Source organism: Heterodontus francisci, chromosome 5 (genome assembly GCF_036365525.1).
Source record: "Heterodontus francisci isolate sHetFra1 chromosome 5, sHetFra1.hap1, whole genome shotgun sequence".
Taxonomy (NCBI): domain Eukaryota; kingdom Metazoa; phylum Chordata; class Chondrichthyes; order Heterodontiformes; family Heterodontidae; genus Heterodontus; species Heterodontus francisci.
This window is the reverse complement of record NC_090375.1, coordinates 6,826,914-6,847,519: the sequence shown is the minus strand read 5'-3', so window position 1 is coordinate 6,847,519 and position 20,606 is coordinate 6,826,914. Positions and strand designations below refer to the sequence as shown.

At 43.6% G+C, this 20,606-nt stretch overlaps 1 protein-coding gene across 3 annotated transcripts in view; it reads right to left on the bottom strand.

Annotated features, from left to right (window-relative positions):
* Positions 1 to 20,606, bottom strand: part of abcb8 (ATP-binding cassette, sub-family B (MDR/TAP), member 8) — a 143,318-nt gene that overhangs the window by 68,956 nt on the left and 53,756 nt on the right. For all 3 annotated transcript variants that reach the window (XM_068031058.1, XM_068031059.1, XM_068031060.1), the window contains exons 7-8: positions 10,186 to 10,271; positions 8,214 to 8,311 (exon numbers count right to left, since the gene is read on the bottom strand). In XM_068031058.1, the coding sequence (XP_067887159.1) occupies positions 8,214 to 8,311; positions 10,186 to 10,271 (184 nt within the window). The remainder of the gene's footprint in view (positions 1 to 8,213; positions 8,312 to 10,185; positions 10,272 to 20,606) is intronic.

The window sequence follows — 20,606 nt, the reverse complement described above, 5'->3', positions numbered from 1 at the left end:
GGAGTGCAGGAGCCTCAGACTTTGTGATTGTCCAACAGGTTTGAGGCTCTTTCAGCTTGTTTGGATGAGAGTGGGGGCTGCAGGGTGGATGAGCAACCTGACCATGGCACCATGGTACAGGAAGCCATTCAAGTGGAGGGAGAAAAAAGGAATGTAGTGGTAGCAGGGGACAGTATAGTTAGGGGGCTTGACACTGTTCTCTGCAGCAAAGAGCGAGAGTCCAGGCGGCTGTGTTGCCTGCCCGGTGCCAGGGTTTGGGACATCTGCTCAGGGCTGGAGAGGAGCTTACAGTGGGTGGGGGAGGATCCAGTCGTTGTGGTCCATGTAGGTACCAACGACATAGGCAGGATAAGGAAAGAGGTTCTGCATAGTCAGTATGAGGAACTAGTCACCAAATTAAGAAGCAGAACCTCAAAAGGTAATAATCTCTGGATTATTACCTGAGCCACGTGCAAATTGGCATAGGGCAAATAAGATTAGAGAAATTAATCTTATCAGCTCAAAGACTGATGTGGGTTCCGGTTCATGGAGCACTGGCACCAGTACTGGGGAAAGTGGTGGCTGTACCGATGGGACAGTCTGCATCTGAACCGTGCTAGGGCCAGTGTTCTAGCGAGCCGCATAACTAGGGAAGTACAGAGGGTTTAAAACTGAAAAGTGGGGGCAACGGATCACATTTGGGAAGATATGGTAAATCAAGAGTAGCAACAAGGCAAGAGAGAAAGGTATTAATATGGGAAATGATAACAGACTGTGAAAGGAAGGGACAGAGTGTGCAAATCTAAGAGTAAATCAACAGATAAGGCTAGAGGTTGCAAAAATAATAAAAGGACAAAACTAAAGGCTCTGTATCTGAATGCACATAGCATTCAAAACAAAACAGATGAACTGAGAGCGCAAATAGAAATAATAAAATACGATCTGATAGCCATTACAGAAACATGGCTGCAGGACGGCATAGATTGGGACCTGAATATTGAAGGGTACATAGTATTTAGGAAGAACAGGAAGCTAGGAAAATGTGGAGGGGTAGCGCTGTTAATTAATGATGGTATTAGCACAATAGAGAGGGATGACCTAAGTTCAGGAATGAAGGATGGAGAAGCAGTTTGGGTAGAGATGAGAAATCATAAAGGCAAGAAGTCACTTGTGAGAGTGGTGTACAGGCCACCCAACATTAACCAAATTTAGGATGGGGTATAAAAGGAAGAAATAATGCAGAAAGGTACAGCGATAATTATGGGAGATTTTAACCAACAGATAGAGTGGAAAAATCAGATGGGCAGAGGTAGCCTAGATGAGGAGTACATAGAATGTTTTTGGGATAATTTCTTGGAACAGCACGTTCTGGAATTAACCAGAGAGTTGGCAATACTAGACCTGGTATTGTGCAACGAGATAGGATTAATTAATTATCTGACAGTTAAATCACCCCGAGGTAGCAGCGATCATAATATGATTGAATTTTACATTCAGTTTGAGGGAGAGAAGAGTGGGTCCAAGATTAGTATTTTAAACTTAAATAAGGGCAATTATGAGGGCATGAAAGCAGAGCTAGCTAAAGTGAACTGGCAAATTAGGTTAAGGGATAGGTCAATAGAGATGCAGGGGCAGACATTTAAAGGGATATATCAGAATACACAGAATAGATACATTTCAACGAGAAAGAAAAATTCCAAGGGTGGGTCCTGCCATCCCTGATTAACTAAAACAGTTAAAGATAGTATCAAACTTAAAGAAAAAGCATATAATTTCATAAAGGTGGGAGGCAGGTCAGAAGATTGGACAGAATATAATAAACAGCAAAGAATGTCTAAAAGATTAATAAGGAAGGTACAATTAGAGTACCAGAGAAAGATAGCTAGAAATATAAAGACAGATAGTAAGAGTTTCTATTGATATTTAAAAAAGAAGAGTTAACAAAGTGAGCATTGGTCCTATAAAAGGTGAGTCTGGGGAATTAATGATGGATAATAAGGAGATGGCAGATGAACAGGTATTTTGCATCGGTCTTCACTATTGAGGATACAAGTAACATCCCAGTATTAGCTGTAAATCAGGAAATGGAAGGGAGGGAGGAACTCAAGAAAATTACAATCACCAGGGAAGTGGTAATGAACCAATTGTTGGAGCTGCAGGCTGACAAGTCCCCAGGTTCTGATAGGCTTCATCCTAGGGTGTTAAAAAAAGTGACTAGTGAGATAAAAACAAGAAACGCTGAAAATACCCAGCAGGTCTAGCAGCATCTGTGGAGAGAGAAGTAGAGTTTATGTTTCAGGTCAATGACCCTTCTTCAGAACACTGAGTTCTGAAGAAGGGTCACTGACCTGAAACATTAACTCTACTTCTCTCTCCACAGATGCTGCCAGACCTGCTGAGTATTTCTAGCGTTTCTTGTTTTTATTTCAGATTTCCAGCATCTGCAGTATTTTGCTTTTATTTGACTAGTGAGATAGTTGATGCGTTATTTTTAATTTTCCAAAATTCCCTAGATCCGGGGAAGGTTCCGTTAGATTGGAAAATAGCCAATGTAACTCCTTTATTCAAAAAGGGAGAGAGAGATAGAATGCAGGAAACTACAGGCCAGTTAGCTTAACATCTGTCTTAGGGAAAATGTTAGAAGCTATTATTAAAGATGTTATAGCAGGGCACTTAGAAAAATTCAAGACAATCAGGCAGAGTCAACATGGTTTTGTAAAAGGGAAATCATGCTTAACCAATTTATTGGAGTTCTTGAGGGAGTTACATATGCTGTGGATAAAGAGGAACCGGTGGATGTATTGTACTTAGATTTCCAGAAGGCATTTGATAAGGTGCCACATCAAAAGTTATTGCAGAAAATAAAAGCTCATGGTGTAGGGGGTAACATATTGGCATGAATAGAAGATTGGCGAGCTAACAGGAAACAGAGAGCAGGCATAAATGGGTCATTTTCAGGTTGGCAAGTTTTAATGAGTGGTGAGCCACAGGGATCTGTGCTGGGGCCTCAACTTTTTACAATTTATATAAATGAGTTAGATGAAGGGACTGAAGGTATGGCTGCTAAATTTGCTGATGGCACAAAGATAGGTAGGAAAGTAACTTGCGAAGAGGACCTAAGGGGGCTACAAAAGGATATAGATAGGTTAAGGGGGTGGGCAAAGATCTGGCAAATGGAGTATATTGTGGGAAAGTGAGAAATTGTCTACTTTGGCAGGAAGAATTAAAAAGAAGCATATTATCTATATGGCGAGAGATTGCAGAGTTCTGAGATGCAGTGGGATCTGGGTGTCCTAGCGCATGAATTGCAAAAGGTTAGTATGCAGGTACAGCAAGTAATTAGGAAAGCTAATAGAATGTTATTGTTTATCGCGAGGGGAATTGAATACAAAAGTAGGGAGGTTATGCTTCAGTTATACAGGGCATTGGTGAGACCACATCTGGAGTACTGAGGTCTCCTTATTTAAGGAAGGATGTAAATGCCTTGGAGGCAGTACAGAGAAGGTTTACGAGCCTGATACCTGGAATGGGTGGGCTGTCTTACAAGGAAAGATTGGACTAGCTAGGCTTGTATCTGCTGGAATTTAGAAGAGTAAGAGGCAACTTGAATGAAACATATAAGATCCTGAGGGGTCTTGACAGGGTGTATGTGGAAAGGATGTTTCCCCTTGTAGGAGAATCTAGAACTATGGGGCCACTGTTTAAAAATAAGGGGACACCCGTTTAAGACAGAGATGAGGAGAAATTTGTTCTCAGAGGGTTGTGAGTCTTTGGAATTCTCATCTTCAAAAGGCCGTGGAAGCAGAGTCTGAATATGTTTAAGGCAGAGGTAGATAGATTCTTGATAAGCAAGGGGGTGAAAGGTTATCGGGGGTAGGTGGAAATGTGGAGTAATCAGTTCAGCCATGAACTTATTGAATGGCGGAGCAGGCTCAAGGGGCCGAGTGGCCTACTCCTGCTCCTAATTCGTATGTTCGTATATACTCTATCTAGGCCCCTCATAATTCTGTACACCTCAATTAAGTCATCCCTTAGCCTCCTCTGTTCTCAGGAAAACAACCCTAGCTTATTCAATCTTACCTCAAAGCCAAGTTCCTGTGTTGCACACTTTTTAACCTTTGCTTCTTCTGTCAGAGTCACGCGCTAATTTTCTGCCTCCTATTCCCTGCCCTGAAATTATCCTATCTACAACTGTGCTCAGGTTCCCATCCCCAAAAGCACTAGCAAACCTTCCTGCAAGGATATTTGTCCCAGTCCTGTTCAGGTGCAGACCGTCTGGCTTGTACAGGTCTCATGTTCCTCAGAACCGGTCCCAATGCCCCAGAAATCTAAAGCCCTCCCTGCTGCACCATCTCTCCAGCCACGCATTCATCTGGTGTATTTTCCTATTTCTATACTCATGAGTACGTGACCTAGGGAGTAATCCGGAGATTACTACCTTTGAGGTCCTGCTAGATAATCTCGTCCCTAATTCCCTCAACTCAGCCTGCAGGACCTTATCCCTCTTTCTTCCTATATTGTTGGTACCAATGTGGGCCATGACCTCTGGCTGTACACCCTCGCCCTCCAGAACGATCTGTAGCCGTTTGGTGGTATCCATGATCCTTGCACCAGGAAGGCAACATACCATCCTGGAATCACATCTGCGACCGCCGAAACACCTATCTGTTCCCCCAACTATAGAATCCCCTATCACTATGGCTCTCTTGTCCTTTCTCCTCCCTCCCTGCACAGCTGAGCCACCCATGGTGCTCTGGTCATGACTCTCGCTGCACTCTCCAGAGGAACCCTCTGTCCCATCGGTGCTCAGAACTGAATACTGGTTAGAAAGTGGGATGTCCTCTGGGGACTCCTGCACGACCTGCCTTGACCTTCTTGTCAGTCTGGCAGCCACCCAGTCTCTCTCTGCCTGTGTTCTCTTAAGTTCCGGGAGTACCTTCTGACACGAGCGATCCACGTAGTTCTCTGCCTCGTGGATGCGCCACAGTGACTTCAGCCGACGTTCGAGTTCCGAAACCCGGAGCTCAAGCTTTTGCTGCCGGTGACACTTCCTGCAGATGTGTTTGTCAAGGGCACATGGTGTGTCCACAACTTCGCAGATACTACAGGAGCCACATTCTGCTTGGCTGAGCTGCCCTGCCATTACTTAGCTTTACAAACTAATTATTGCTAATGTGCTTTATATCAGGTTGGCACACCAAATTTGCACGTTACCCACCTTGATCTAAATGGGTGTGGGAGGTCACACATTGCGAACCCTGCACCCAAAAAATGGAGCTACCCACTTCTAGCCCTTATTATCTAAGCAGTATTTGGCCTCCTTATTCTTCCTCACAAAATGTAGTATTTCACACTTATCTACATGGAAATTCATTTGCCAATTACATGCCAATTCTCCAAATTTAGTATTTTCTTCTTGCATTTTGTTACAGTCCTCTCTCTTCTCTCTTTGGCCTCCTTATCTCGAGAGACAATGGGTAAGTGCCTGGGGTTGTCAGTGGTGTGTGGAGCAGCGCCTGGAGTGGCTATAAAGGCCAATTCTAGAGTGAAAGGCTGTTCCACAGGTGCTGCAGAGAAATTTGTTTGTCGGGGCTGTTGCACAGTTGGCTCTCCCCTTGCGCCTCTGTCTTTTTTCCTGCCAACTACTAAGTCTCTTCAACTCGCCACACTTTAGCCCCGCCTTTATGGCTGCCTGCCAGCTCTGGCGAACGCTGGCAACTGACTCCCACGACTTGTGATCAATGTCACAGGATTTCATGTCGCGTTTGCAGACGTCTTTGAAGCGGAGACATGGACGGCCGGAGGGTCTGATACCAGTGGCGAGCTCGCTGTACAATGTGTCTTTGGGGATCCTGCCATCTTCGATGCGGCTCACATGGCCAAGCCATCTCAAGCGCCGCTGACTCAGTAGTGTGTGTAAGCTGGGGATGTTGGCCGCCTCGAGGACTTCTGTGTTGGAGATACGGTCCTGCCACCTGATGCCAAGTATTCTCCAGAGGTAGCGAAGATGGAATGAATTGAGACGTCGCTCTTGGCTGACATACGTTGTCCAGGCCTCGCTGCCATAGAGCAAGGTACTGAGGACACAGGCCTGATACACTCGGACTTTTGTGTTCCGTGTCAGTGTGCCATTTTCCCACACTCTCTTGGCCAGTCTGGACATAGCAGTGGAAGCCTTTCCCATGCCCTTGTTGATTTCTGCATCTAGAGACAGGTTACTGGTGATAGTTGAGAGTCCTCCTCTGCATTAACTATACTTTGCAATTTGGTGTCGTCCGCAAATTTTGAAATCATACTTCCAATTCCCGAGAGGTACCAATCCCTGTGGAACACCACTTCCCGTCTTCCGCCAATCTGAGTAACTAACCTTAACTCTACTCTGTGTTTTCTGTTCTGCAACCAGTTTGTTATCCATTCTGTGACTTGTCCCCTGACTCCACATGCTCTGACCTTAGTCCTGAGCCTACCAGTACTTTTGAAAATCCAAGTATATTACATATACTGCACTACCATTGTCTACTCTTTCTGTTAATTCATAGAACCATTGAATGGTTACAGCACAGAAAGAGGCCATTTGGCCTGTCATGTCCATGCCGGCTCTCTGCAAGAGCAACTCAGCCAGTCCCACACCCCCAGCTTTTTCCCGTAGCCCTGCAAATTTTTTCTCTTCAGATAATTAATTAATTTCCTTTTGAATGCCTGAATTAAATTTGCCTCCACCATGCTCTCAGTTAGTGCATTCCAGATGCTAATCACTCGCTGCGCAAAAACATTTTTCCTGGTGTCGAGGTTGGTTCTTTTGCCATTCACCTTAAATCAGTGTCCCCGGGTTCTTGAACCTTCTGCCATTGGGAACAATTTCTCTCTATCTACTCTGTCCAGACCCCTTATGATTTTGAACACCTCTATCACTTCAAAAGTATTTCACTGGCTGTAAAGCACTTTAGGACATCCCAAGGTCATGAAAGGTGTTGTATAAATGTAGAATGGGCAATAAATAGGGCCATATCATCAGAGGGATCAGAATTCACTGTTCCCTCTTCTTCACCCACTCTTTAGAAATGAAAGTTGGGGTGGCTTACAAACTTCATTGGAAAGTCAGAGTTGTGCAGAGTAAGTTCTTTTGATTCTTTCATGGGATGTGGGCGTCGCAGGCCAGGCCAGCATTTATTGCCCATCCCTAATTGCCCTTGAACTGTGTGTTTTGCAAGGCCATTTCAAGGGCATGTAAGTGTCAACCACATTGCTGTGGATCTGGAGTCACATGTAGGCCAGACCAGGTAAGGACAGCAGATTTCCTTCCCTAAAGGACATTAGTGAACCAGATGGGTCTTTACAACAATCGATGATAGTTTCTGTTGAGTTTGAATTGCTGTCACATGATGATATGTACAAGTGGCAAGTCCTACCAAGGCTGCAGAAGAAACAGAAACTGGTATGGGTTACAGGAGGTCAGAGAGAGAAGACAGAAGAGAGAAATGTTCACGCTCCCCCACCCCATCTCCAACACCACCAACTCAAGGCAAAGGAAACACACAGCTACTGTTAGAATGTTGGGTTGCAATATGATTTATTCTAGTGGGCTAGTTGAGAAGGGGTGGGGAGGAAAGGGTGGAAAACAGAGGGAAATTAAAAAGAATTGGTAAATAAAAGCAAAATACCGCAGATGCTGGAAATCTGAAATAAAAACAGAACGTGCTGGAAATACTCAGCAGGTCAGACAACATCTGTAGAGAGAGAAACAGAGTTAACGTTTCAGGTCTGTGACCTTTCATCAGAATGTTCTGATTCACCCGCCCAATTTTATCTTAAATGTCTGAACACCTTTTTTATCATGTCCACTTTGTTAGTCTCCCTGGTAAATACTGAGGCGAAGCAATTGTTCAATATTTTGTTAATTTACTGTGAGTTTATCTTTGCATCCTTTAGTGGCGCTATTGCTATCTTGATATTTCTTTTGTTAATTTCAGGTCTGTAGAATCTTTACAATTTCTTTTTAGATCTGTTGATCATCTGTCTGTCTCTTTCTTTCTGTCTTCACACTCTATCCATCAGTCTCTATGTCCACGCTGTGGTTCTCTCAGGCACCTCTCTCTGTTTCTGCCACACTGAGTCGCTCAAAGCCTCCCTCTTTTTCTATCTGTCACTGCCCTTTCTCTCTCTCTCTCGCTCCCTCTTTCTCTCCAGCTGTTGAGGTGGGATTTACCAGTGAATAAAATGCCACAGTTACTTACAGTTCAATGTAAAGTTGGATAATCCTTGGAAGATGCCGATTCCGAACCCCAGGAACTGGCTCATGTTGCTGGATTTATCCACCTCCTTTGAGAAAAACCTTCCAATACAAAAATAATATCAGCAGTCTGTCTATCAGCTAAAAGTCAAAATGTTCTCAAAGGGGTACAAAAGCATAGTGCTATTCATTAGACTGGTAATCCAGGTGCCTGGATTAATGATTTGGAGACACAAGTTGAAATCCACTATGGCAGTTGGGGAAATTAAATTAAGTAAATAAATCTGAATAAAAAGCTAGTCTCCGTAATGGTGAACATGAAACTACTGGATTGTTGTAAAAACCCATTTGGTTCACTAATGTCCTTTAAGGAAAGAAATCTGCCACCCTTACCCTGTTTGGCTTACATATGACTACAGACCCAGAATAATGTGGTTGGCTCTTAACTGCCCAGTGAAATGGCCCAGCAAACCACTCAAGCTGTCCTGAAGGTGGCTCATTCACCACCACTTTATGGGCAATTAGGGATGGGCAATAAATGCTGGCCTAGCCAGTAATACCCACATTCCTAGAACGAACGATTAAAAAACAAAGCAATCTATCAAGTGCTAAACTATGCACTGCCTGCATTCTCACTGAAGATACTGCCAGTACTGTATGACCCATGTGTGTCTCAGTATCAGCTCCTATACATGTACAGCACGCAGCAGCTAAACAGGAATGATTTACTCCTGGCCAGTGTATGTCTCAGTGTCAGCTCCTGTACATGTACGAGAACACAGTGCGCAAAATGAATTGATTCACTCCCATCTCATACTGTACGGCCTATGCGTCTCACTGTCAGCTCCTGTACATGGACAGTACACACAGCGGATAAAAGATTTAGAGTCATAGAGTTATACAGCACAGAAACAGGCCCTTCGGCCCATCATGTCTGTGCCAGCCATCAAGCACCTAACTATTCTAATCCCATTTTATAGCACTTGGCCCATAGCCTTGTATGCTATGGCATTTCAAGTGCTCATCTAAATACTTCCTAAATGTTGTGAGGGTTCCTGCCTCTACCACCCCTTTAGACAGTGTATTCCAGATTCCAACCACCCTCTGAGTGAAAAATCTTTTCCTCAAATCCCCTCTAAACCTTCTGTCCCTTACCTTAAATCTATGCCCCCTGGTTATTGATCCCTCCGCTAAGGGAAAAAGTTTCTTCCTATTTAACCTATCAATGCCCCTCATAATTTTGTATACCTCAATCGGGTCCCCTCTCAGCCTTCTCTGCTCTAACGAAAACAACCCTAGCCTTTTCAGTCTCTCTTCATTTACTCCTGTCTGGTACTGTGAGGCTCTTGTGTGCATCAGTGTGCACTCCTGTATGGACCATGTGTCTCTCAGTGCCAGCTCTTGTACCGTGAATGCACACACCAGTGAAAGGGAGTGATGTGCTTAGAGTGGATTATAAGCAATGTGCCGTACAGAAATATACTGATGGAAAGTAATGCTTTCCCTTTACTGCTGCAATGCACATTACAGAATGGCTTAACTTAGTTCTGATCAGCTTTAATTTAGCATAATAACCATTATTCAGTAAGTCAACCCCTGTCTGGGCTCCATCAGAATGGCCTAGCCAGTAATACCCACATTCCTAGAACGAACGATTAAAAAACAAAGCAATCTATCAAGTGCTAAACTATGCACTGCCTGCATTCTCACTGAAGATACTGCCAGTACTGTATGACCCATGTGTGTCTCAGTATCAGCTTATGAGGGAACTGCAATTTAATCTTTGCTTTGTTTACATCATTTGTAGGTGTTTCTACATCTTGCTTATGCAATCATTCAGCGAATAGATGTGAGGAGAGAACTTCACGGACAAACTATGCAAATTTAGCACTAGTGAAAACTAACTATGAAATGTTATGTACAATAACAAGTGTTCAAAATATCTTGAACTAAATTTAACAGATCATGTTACTTACTCAATTTCCAGCTCTTCCATTGCAAATGCCTTCACCGTCCGTATGTTTCCCAGTGCATCATCTGCCACACATGTCGCCTTGGCAATCTGGAAATAATTTGTTAAAACAGATTTCACACTGACGTTCAGTAAAGTCAGAAACCCAGATCCAGAACTCCTGGTCCAACCAGAGTCCTGCACTTTGAAACGCAATGAATAAATCACTAATATCTGATTTATATCAACTCAATGCACTGCCTAATTAGCACAAAATGCTCCTTAACCTGGCACAGGCTGGCAGAGAGAACACAGGACAGCTCATATGGGAAATGGGAAAGTTCAACTCTGCTACAGTTGGGTTAGACCTTCCAAGACTGAGAATGATTGTTAAAAAGTGTAGAGGAAGCTTCACTCTGTATCGAACTCGCATTGTACTTTTATTTATTTATTCATTCATTCAAGAATGTGGATGTTGCAAGCAAGAGAAGGCGTCTCCTTCAACCACTAGAGTCTGTGTGATGCAGATGCTTCAACAGCGCTACTAGTTTGGGAGTTCCAGGATTTTGGTCCAGTGACGAAGAAGGAACGGCAATATATTTTCAAGTCAGGATGGTGTATGACTTGGAGAGGAACTTGCAGGTGCGGTGTTCTCATGGGTCGCTGCGCTTGTCCTTCCAGATGGTAAAGGTTGTGGGTTTTAGAAGGGCTGTTGATGAACCCATGCTGTACTTGCCCTGGGAGGGTTTGATGGGATGGTGTAAATGGAGCTTTACTCTGTATCTAACCCCATGCTGTACCTGTCCTGGGAGTGTTTGATGGGACAGTGTAGAGGGAGCTTTACTCTGTATCTAACCCCATGCTGTACCTGTCCTGGGAGTGTTTGATGGGACAGTGTAGAGGGAGCTTTACTCTGTATCTAACCCCGTGCTGTACCTGTCCTGGGAGTGTTTGATGGGACAGTGTAGAGGGAGCTTTACTCTGTATCTAACCCCGTGCTGTACCTGTCCTGGGAGTGTTTGATGGGACAGTGTAGAGGGAGCTTTACTCTGTATCTAACCCCATGCTGTACCTGTCCTGGGAGTGTTTGATGGGATGGTGTAGATGGAGCTTTACTCTGTATCTAACCCTTTTTTTTTTGCCTAGACATCAACACAATTTATCAATTTCACTCAAAGAAGGTTGGTGTAGGAATTGGAATTATCACAATTTCCAGTATTGTTGAGGCAACAATAGGTAACTTTTACTCTGTATCTAACCCATGCTGTACTTGCTCTGGGAGTGTTTGGTGGGACAGTGTAGAGGGAGCTTTATTCTGAATCTAACCCCATGCAGTACCTGTCCTGTGAGTACATGATGGTACAGTGGAGAGGAAGCTTTATGCTATATCTAATCCATTATTTTATATGTAGTGAATGAGAGACTAAGCTGCCTGTGTCTGCTTTGCCGCACATTTTGAAAATGGACATTATCCCAATCCAATACACCAGCCCTAGGATCCAGCAATTCCCTCATACTGTCAATGTCACATAAATTCCCTTCCTTGTCTCTCAGTACTCTGGGATATATACCACCTAACCGTGAAGATTTATTTGTTTGGACCTTTGCAATCCTGTCTCAGCCCACCATCTTATGACAATGTTATGTGGGTTAAAAAAATTTGGGAGTGAGTGCTCTGCTTGTGCCTTCCTCATTGCAAGCTGGGAAGATGCAAGTACTTAACTACCTTGTGATTATCCGAAGAAGGGTCACTGACCCGAAACGTTAACTCTGCTTCTCTTTCCACAGATGCTGCCAGACCTGCTGAGTGATTCCAGCATTTCTTGTTTTTATATACCTTGTGATTATGATCAGTTTTGGCCCAATTCAAATGTAGTCACTGTTATTGGAACATAAGAAATAGGAGCACGAGCAGGGCATACGTCCCTCCAGCCTGCTCTGCTATTCAAAACGATCATGGCTTCAACTCCACTTTCCCACCCCTTCCCTATCTTCCTTGATTTCCTGAGACACCAAACATCTGTCTATCTCAGCCTTAAATATATTCAATGATGGAGCATTTATAACCCTCTAGGGTAAAGAATTCCTAAGATTCACAATTTTCTGAGTGATGTCTTCTCATCTCAGTCTTTATTTATTTTATTTTATTTAGAGATACAGCACTGAAACAGGCCTTCGGCCCACCAAGTCTGTGCCAACCAACAACCACCCATTTATACTAAACCTACAGTAATCCCATATTCCCTACCACCTACCTACACTAGGGGCAATTTACAATGGCCAATTTACTTATCACCTGCAAGTCTTTGGCAGTGGGAGGAAACCGGAGCACCCGGCAAAAACCCATGTGGTCACAGGGAGAACTTGCAAACTCCGTACAGGCAGCACCCAGAATTGAACCCGGGTCGCTGGAGCTGTGAGGCTGCAGTGCTAACCACTGCGCCACTGTGCCGCCCTGTGCAGTCCTAAATGATTGGCCTCTTAACCTGAGACTATACCTCCATGTTCTAGATTATCCAGTCAGGGCAAACAACATCTCAGTGTTTATCCTATCCAGCCCCCTTAGAATCTTGTATCTTCAAATGAGATCACCTCTCATTCTTCTAAACTCCAGAGAATATAGACCCAATTTACTCAGCCTCTCATCATAGGAAAACCCCCTCATCCCAGAGATCAATCTAGTGAACCTTCACTGTACTGCCCCCAATGCAAGTATATCCTTCCTTAAATATGGAGATCAAAACGGCACACAGTACTCTAGTTGTGATCTCACTAAAGCCGTATACAATTGTAGCAAAATTTTCTTGTTATTGGACTCCAATCTCCTTACTATCAAGGCCAACACACAATTTGCCTTCCTAATTGCTTGGTGTACCAGCATGTGTTCTGTGTTCCTTGTACAAGTACACGCAAGTCCCTCTACTCCATTGGCCACCTATTTCCCCACTCACTTAACCTGTTTCTCTTAACCTTAATCTCTTTGTTGCCTCTTTGTGTCCTCACAGCTTGCATTCCTGCCTAGCTTTATAATGTCAGGAAACTTGTAAATAGCTAAGACCCCAGTGTTCAATTCCAGAAAGCTTGTTGTGGAAGGATGATGCTGGAACTTCTCTTTACTCAGCTTCACATTTATTGTACAGAGTAAAAAGGATTAAAAACAAGTAGCTCCTCACTCAAAACCTCCACCGGTCTCACTAAGAGTTTCCTTTTAAGTGCTCAGGTAAGATCCCAATCAACACCCTTCACCTGCATATAATTGATCCACAATTAATATCCAGCACTGATCCTTGCTGCACCCCACTAGTCACTGCCTGCCAACTTGAAAATGTCCCATTTATCCCTACTCTCTGCTTCCTGTCCATTAACCAATTCCTTTTGTAAAACTATGTTGACTTTGTCTGATCACACTATGATTTTCTAAGTGCATTGTTAAGACTTCCTTGATAATAGATTCCAGTACTTTCCTGACAACTGATGTCAGGCTAACTGGCCTGTAGTTCCCTGTTTTCATTGTCCCTTTTTTCTTGAAAACCAGTGTTACATTTGCTAATGTCCAATCCACTGGAACCATTCTAGAATCTCGGGAATTTTAGAAAATCATAACCAGCACATCCACACTCTCTGCAGATACCTCTTTTATAACTCTAGCATACAGGCCATCAGGTCCTAGGGATTTGTTGGATTCACTCCCTCTACCACCGATGCGCAATAGCACAGTGGCAGCAGTGTGTACCATCGACAAGATGCACTTCAGCAAATCACCACACCTCCTTAATCAGCATCTCCCAAATCTGCGATCTCTGCCACCTACAAGAACAAGGTCAGTAGATGCATGGGAACACCACCACCTGCAAGTTCCCCTCCAAGCTGCACACCATCCTGACTTGGAACTATATCGCCGTTCCTTCACCATCACTGGATCTACATCCTGGAACTCCCTTCCTAACAGCACTGTGAGTGTACCCGCACCAGATGAACTGCAGCAGTTCAAGAAGATAGCTCACCACCACCTTCTCAAGAGCAACAAATGCTGGCCTTGCCAGCAATGCCCACATCCCATGAAACAAATAAAAAAGTCCTTTAAGTTTCTCCAGTACCTTTTCTCTGTTGACATCAATTACATTAATTTCCTCCCTCTTGTTAGCCCCTAGGTTACCCTCTATTTCTGGTATGTAACTTGTGTCTCCTATGTGAAGACAGACACAAAATATTTTCAAAGTCTCCGCCATTTCCTCATTTCCATGATAATTTCTCCTGTCTCTGCTTCTAAGGGACCAACGTTTCTCTCTTCCTTTTTATATTCTTGGAAAAGCTCTTACATTTATATTTTGTTTTTATATTACTAGTTAGTTTACTCTCATTCTATTTTTTCTCTTTTTATCAACTTTTTGGTGGTCCTTTGCTAGTTTCTAAAACACGCCCAATCCTCAGGCTTACTACTATTCTTTGCAACATTATAAGCCTCTTCTTTTCATCTAATACTATCTTTAACTGTCTTAGTAAGCCACAAATGGATCTTTCTTGCTGAACATTTTGAATTGTTTATTTTATTTTTTATTTATTTAGAGATACAGCACTGAAACAGGCCCTTCGGCCCACCGAGCCTGTGCCGACCATCAACCACCCATTTATACTAATCCTACAACTACTGTGGAATCTCCCTGCTCAGCATAGTGGGGAAAGTCTTTGCTCGAGTCGCTCTGAACAGGCTCCAGAAGCTGGACGAGCGCGTCTACCCTGAGGCACAGTGTGGCTTTCGTGCAGAGAGATCGACCATTGACATGCTGTTCTCCCTTCGCCAGTTACAGGAGAAATGCCGTGAACAACAGATGCCCCTCTACATTGCTTTCATTGATCTCACCAAAGCCTTTGACCTCGTCAGCAGACGTGGTCTCTTCAGACTACTAGAAAAGATCGGATGTCCACCAAAGCTACTAAGTATCATCACCTCATTCCATGACAATATGAAAGGCACAATTCAACATGGTGGCTCCTCATCAGAGCCCTTTCCTATCCTGAGTGGTGTGAAACAGGGCTGTGTTCTCGCACCCACACTTTTTGGGATTTTCTTCTCCCTGCTGCTTTGACATGCGTTCAAATCCTCTGAAGAAGGAATTTTCCTCCACACAAGATCAGGGGGCAGGTTGTTCAACCTTGCCCGTCTAAGAGCGAAGTCCAAAGTACGGAAAGTCCTCATCAGAGAACTCCTCTTTGCTGACGATGCTGCTTTAACATCTCACACTGAAGAGTGCCTGCAGAGTATCATCGACAGGTTTGCGTCTGCCTGCAATGAATTTGGCCTAACCATCAGCCTCAAGAAAACGAACATCATGGGGCAGGACGTCAGAAATGCTCCATCCATCAATATTGGCGACCACGCTCTGGAAGTGGTTCAAGAGTTCACCTACCTAGGCTCAACTATCACCAGTAACCTGTCTCTAGATGCAGAAATCAACAAGCGCATGGGTAAGGCTTCCACTGCTATGTCCAGACCGGCCAAGAGAGTGTGGGAAAATGGCGCACTGACACGGAACACAAAAGTCCGAGTGTATCAGGCCTGTGTCCTCAGTACCTTGCTCTACGGCAGCGAGGCCTGGACAACGTATGCCAGCCAAGAGCGACGTCTCAATTCATTCCATCTTCGCTGCCTTCGGAGAATACTTGGCATCAGGTGGCAGGACTATATCTCCAACACAGAAGTCCTTGAAGCGGCCAACACCCCCAGCTTATACACACTACTGAGTCAGCGGCGCTTGAGATGGCTTGGCCATGTGAGCCGCATGGAAGATGGCAGGATCCCCAAAGACACATTGTACAGCGAGCTCGCCACTGGTATCAGACCCTCCGGCCGTCCATGTCTCCGCTATAAAGACGTCTGCAAACGCGACATGAAATCTTGTGACATTGATCACAAGTCGTGGGAGTCAGTTGCCAGCATTCGCCAGAGCTGGCGGGCAGCCATAAAGACAGGGCTAAATTGTGGCGAGTCGAAGAGACTTAGTAGTTGGCAGGAAAAAAGACAGAGGCGCAAGGGGAGAGCCAACTGTGCAACAGCCCCGACAAACAAATTTCTCTGCAGCACCTGTGGAAGAGCCTGTCACTCCAGAATTGGCCTTTATAGCCACTCCAGGCGCTGCTTCACAAACCACTGACCACCTCCAGGCGCATATCCATTGTCTCTCGAGATAAGGAGGCCCAAAGAAGAAGAAGTACACTAATTCCATATTCCTACCACATCCCCACCTGTCCCTATATTTCCCTACCACCTACCTATACTAGGGGAAATTTATAATGGCCAATTTACCTATCAACCTGCAAGTCTTTTGGCTTGTGGGAGGAAACCGGAGCACCCGGAGAAAACCCACGCAGACACAGGGAGAACTTGCAAACTCCACACAGGCATTACCCAGAATTGAACCTGGGTCGCAGGAGCTGTGAGGCTGCGGTGCTAACCACTGCGCCACCCTAAATGTTAAATGTTTCCTACTGTTTACTTACCGCCATTCCTTTTAGTCTATTTACCCAACCAAGTTAACCAGCTCTCCCCTCAATACCTAAATAATTGGCTTTGTTTAAGATTCGTGTTTGGGACTGGAGTATGTCACTTTCAAACTTAATATGGAATTCAACTGTATTATGATCACTTTTCCCAGCAGATCTCTTACTGTGCAATTACTAATTAACCATGTGTAGTAGATGCAAAATAGCTTTATCCCTGGTTGGTTCCACAACATATTGTTCCAGAAACTGTCATGAAAACATTCTAGACCACCTTTGCCAAATTGATTGGTCCAGTCTATATGAAGATTAAAGTCCCCCATAATTATTACACTGCCTTTGTTACAAGCTCCAATAATTTCTTGCTTAATGCTCAGTCCAATTGTGTAACTACTGTTAGGAGGCAAATAAACTACTCACACCAGTATTTTCTGATCAGGAGGCAACAACGTGTCCATACATCAGTGTCCGTGGTAAAAATCTTGAGGTCCGTGGTAATAAAACATAAGTTCAAAGGCTTGGAGCAAGACATTTATAATTATCAGCAGCGGAAGTAATTATGAAGGATTGGGTCATCGGGGCATCGGGCTAGTTCCTACAGCCCACCAAAGTTTTGTATCTGGCCCGCCAATCAAAAGCACGATTGGTTTGCCTGCGCGCAGACCTCCGTCCAATTGAAGCGCGGGGGAGGCGGGACTTGCTGGGAGCCATCAATCAGCCGCTCCCTGGCCATGTCAGAACAGACAGGATAGTGCACAGGTAAGCAATGCTAGAACTGGAAAATGTCCGTGGTGCAACATGTTGGTGCCTATCCCTGTTTCTGACCCTACCTATTCCTATTCTCCACCCATTCTGATTCTATTTCCTGATCGTCTGAGCCAAGATCCTTTCTCACTACTGTCCTTATGTCATCCTTTACTATCAGGGCTACTTCTGCTCCTTTTCCAGTCTGTCTGTCTTTTAGAAATGTTGTGTACCCTGGAATATTTATTTCCCAACCTTGGTCACCTTGTAACCATGTTTCTGCAATGGCAATTAGATATATATCATGTATCTCTATTTGTGCCACTAGTTCATCTATCTTATTGCGAATGCTTCGCGCGTTCTGATAAGTCACCTATAATTTTTTTTTTTACTACTATTGTCATGCTAGGCCCCAACCTACCAAGAATGAGGTACATTAATTTTGTCATGAACAGTGATTTTAAACTGTTACTGGAGTGAAAAAAGGACATGTTAAACAGATCAACCGTGGCTGGAAAAGACATTTGCATATTAACAGATGGTGACTGGAAGGACAAAGGACCATTCCCTGACACAGTCAACTCACAGTGGACCTTGATCACCAGGTATTGTGTGTAAGAGGAGCATTCCAGAGACTGCTGTAATCCAAGACGTGGTTAGACCAGTTAGTCACATGACTAACCTGCTTGGCAACCTGGGGTTTTTTTGAGTTGTACTAACACTTTGAACTGAGAAAGTCTGTTTGCTTCTGGACTCAGACAATCTCTCCAGTCTGCTCCCATCTCTTTCTCACAAGCTTCTGAATCTACTGAAGACACATGAACCCCAAAAGAGAAAAGTCTCCTACAGCGAACAAGGTTTAAGAAGAATCCTGGGCCCCAACGAAAAGCAGTATTTACTGTCACCGTCCTGTAGTTTTTTTGGGATTATGCGTTTTGCCTTTAAGGCTTGCAAGGGATCAGTGTTGTTTTAAGAAGCAGCAAGCCTTAGGAGTTACAGGAAGGTGCATTGCCGTTGCCTTAGAAACAGCCATTTGGAGACTGTGATTCGAAGGGTGCATTCTCGTTACCATAGATATAGCCACTAGGAGTGAGCCCGATGCGATACATTTGTTGCAATTCAGTTTTGAACTGGCTTATGAGTTGAAGACAGTTTGTTCGAACAGAACACTGACAGAGACAGACACAGAGGACAGTAGGCTATCCTCTCTTCCAGTTTGCCACTCAATTTTTGAGGACAGAATGTGGTATTCCACCAGTTTTTCAATAATTAACTCAGCAATTATAACTGCATCATTTGTGTTTTTGGAGACAAAAAAAAATTCACAACTCTGAAATGGAAAGAAAATTCTGAAAATGCTGGAGGTGCACTAGAAGTCAGTCAATGTCCAAAGAAAAAAGACTGCTTAAATGTGTTCCACATATGTGATGCAGGGTTACGCACCTGAAAAGTCATATATTGACTGACCTGTCTATCACTTACTGTTTACCGATTTCTGTTTTTCTTTATATTCTGCAATTGTCTTTTCTGATCTGTTATAGGACATCTGTTATAGACCCCTGGTGTAGGTATGTGGTAGGAGAATGGTGGGGATGTGGTAGGGAATATGGGATTAATGTAGGATTAGTATAAATGGGTGGTTGTTGGTCGGCATAGACCCGGTGGGCTGAAGGGCCTGTTTCAGTGCTGTATCTCTCTATGACTCTATGACAGCTGGTGTTAGCACCTGGAAAAAGAGCTCTCTACCAGTTAAACTGAAGGAATAGGATTTTAGACTGTTTATTATTATCTCTCAAAATTCTAAGAAAAAGTCAAGCCAAAATGGAGATCTCTGGTAATTTAAATTGAAGAAAGGGAAGTTGTACTGTGACAATCTTTTATCCCTCAAAAACTCCAAAGTCAGATTGATTTTGTTGAAAGTGTTTGCAAGTCGTTAATTGTTGAAATTCGCTGGAGAAGGAAAGCAACATCCTGTGAGGACTTCGAGCAACATCCTGTGAGGACTTTGAGCAACAGTGGACTGTAAATTTGCAATTTTCCTATTTTAAATGTTGTTTATATCTTCATAGTGTTTAAGAATTTAGTTCTTCTAATTAAAGAGTTAATTTATTGATTTAAAGACACCTGGTTTGGTTCGCCTCATTCAGGGTTAATAGATGGTACAATTTGGCTGGGTCTTTCTTTAATTTGGAAAGTTTTAAATGATATGTTAGGCGATCTGTGGAGCGAAGGGATTGAATCATTAGTGTATTTCTCCCACCACAATCAGAATTGTATATTTTGATTGGGGGCTTTGACTGGAGCGGTCAGTCGTAACACTACCTACAATCAAGGACTCTACAGTGAGCTCGAAGAACCGTAACAAAAACTCTTCAGATAGTGCCTCAGACTTTTCCACTTATTTTTCTTCTGCTCTTTTCTGTCTCTATTTGCATGTGTGTATCGCGTATGCATGCCAGCGTGGGCATGTCATGTATCCAAAGGTGTTAACCGAATTAGAGTTTAAGTTTAATAAATTTCAACTTTTCTTCTTTAAAACTAAGAAAGCCTGTTTGTGCTGGTTTTTATTGTTATTTAATTGGAAAGCGGTGAACAAGGATTCACCAAGGGGAGCTAAAAACAGTGTGTTTAAAATTAAATCCTGTTACCATAACACAAGGTGAAGGCTGAGAGGGACCCCTAGACACCTTTCTCAGCTGGTCGTAACACTATTCTTTGCATGGACTTTATTCGCTGCTGCACTATTACCGTTAAACTCTCCATCCCTTCCTCTCCCACTCTTCTTGTCTTTACCCACATTGCCACACTGTTCTATTGTCCCGATTTTCTCTTTGGATTTCTAAAACTACCTTCAATTGAAGCCTATCCCAACTCTGTTAATTTCAAGCCCTATCCACAGCCCTTGCTAAACAATTCGCCAGGACACTGATCCCAGCCCAGTTTAGGTGGAGCCCATCCCAACAGCTCCTTCTTTCCAGAATACTGGTGCCAGTGCCCCATGAATCGAAACTCCTTCTTGCCACACCAGTCTTTGAGCCACACATTTAATTCTTTAATCAGCTTGACCCTTTGGCAATTGGCTGTAATGTAGAGAAACAGCTTATTTGTGTATAACAGATTCCCAGAAACAGGAACAAGATAAATGACCAGATACCTGGTTTTTAGTAGTCTTCTTTCAGAGATAAATATTGGCCAGGACAGAGC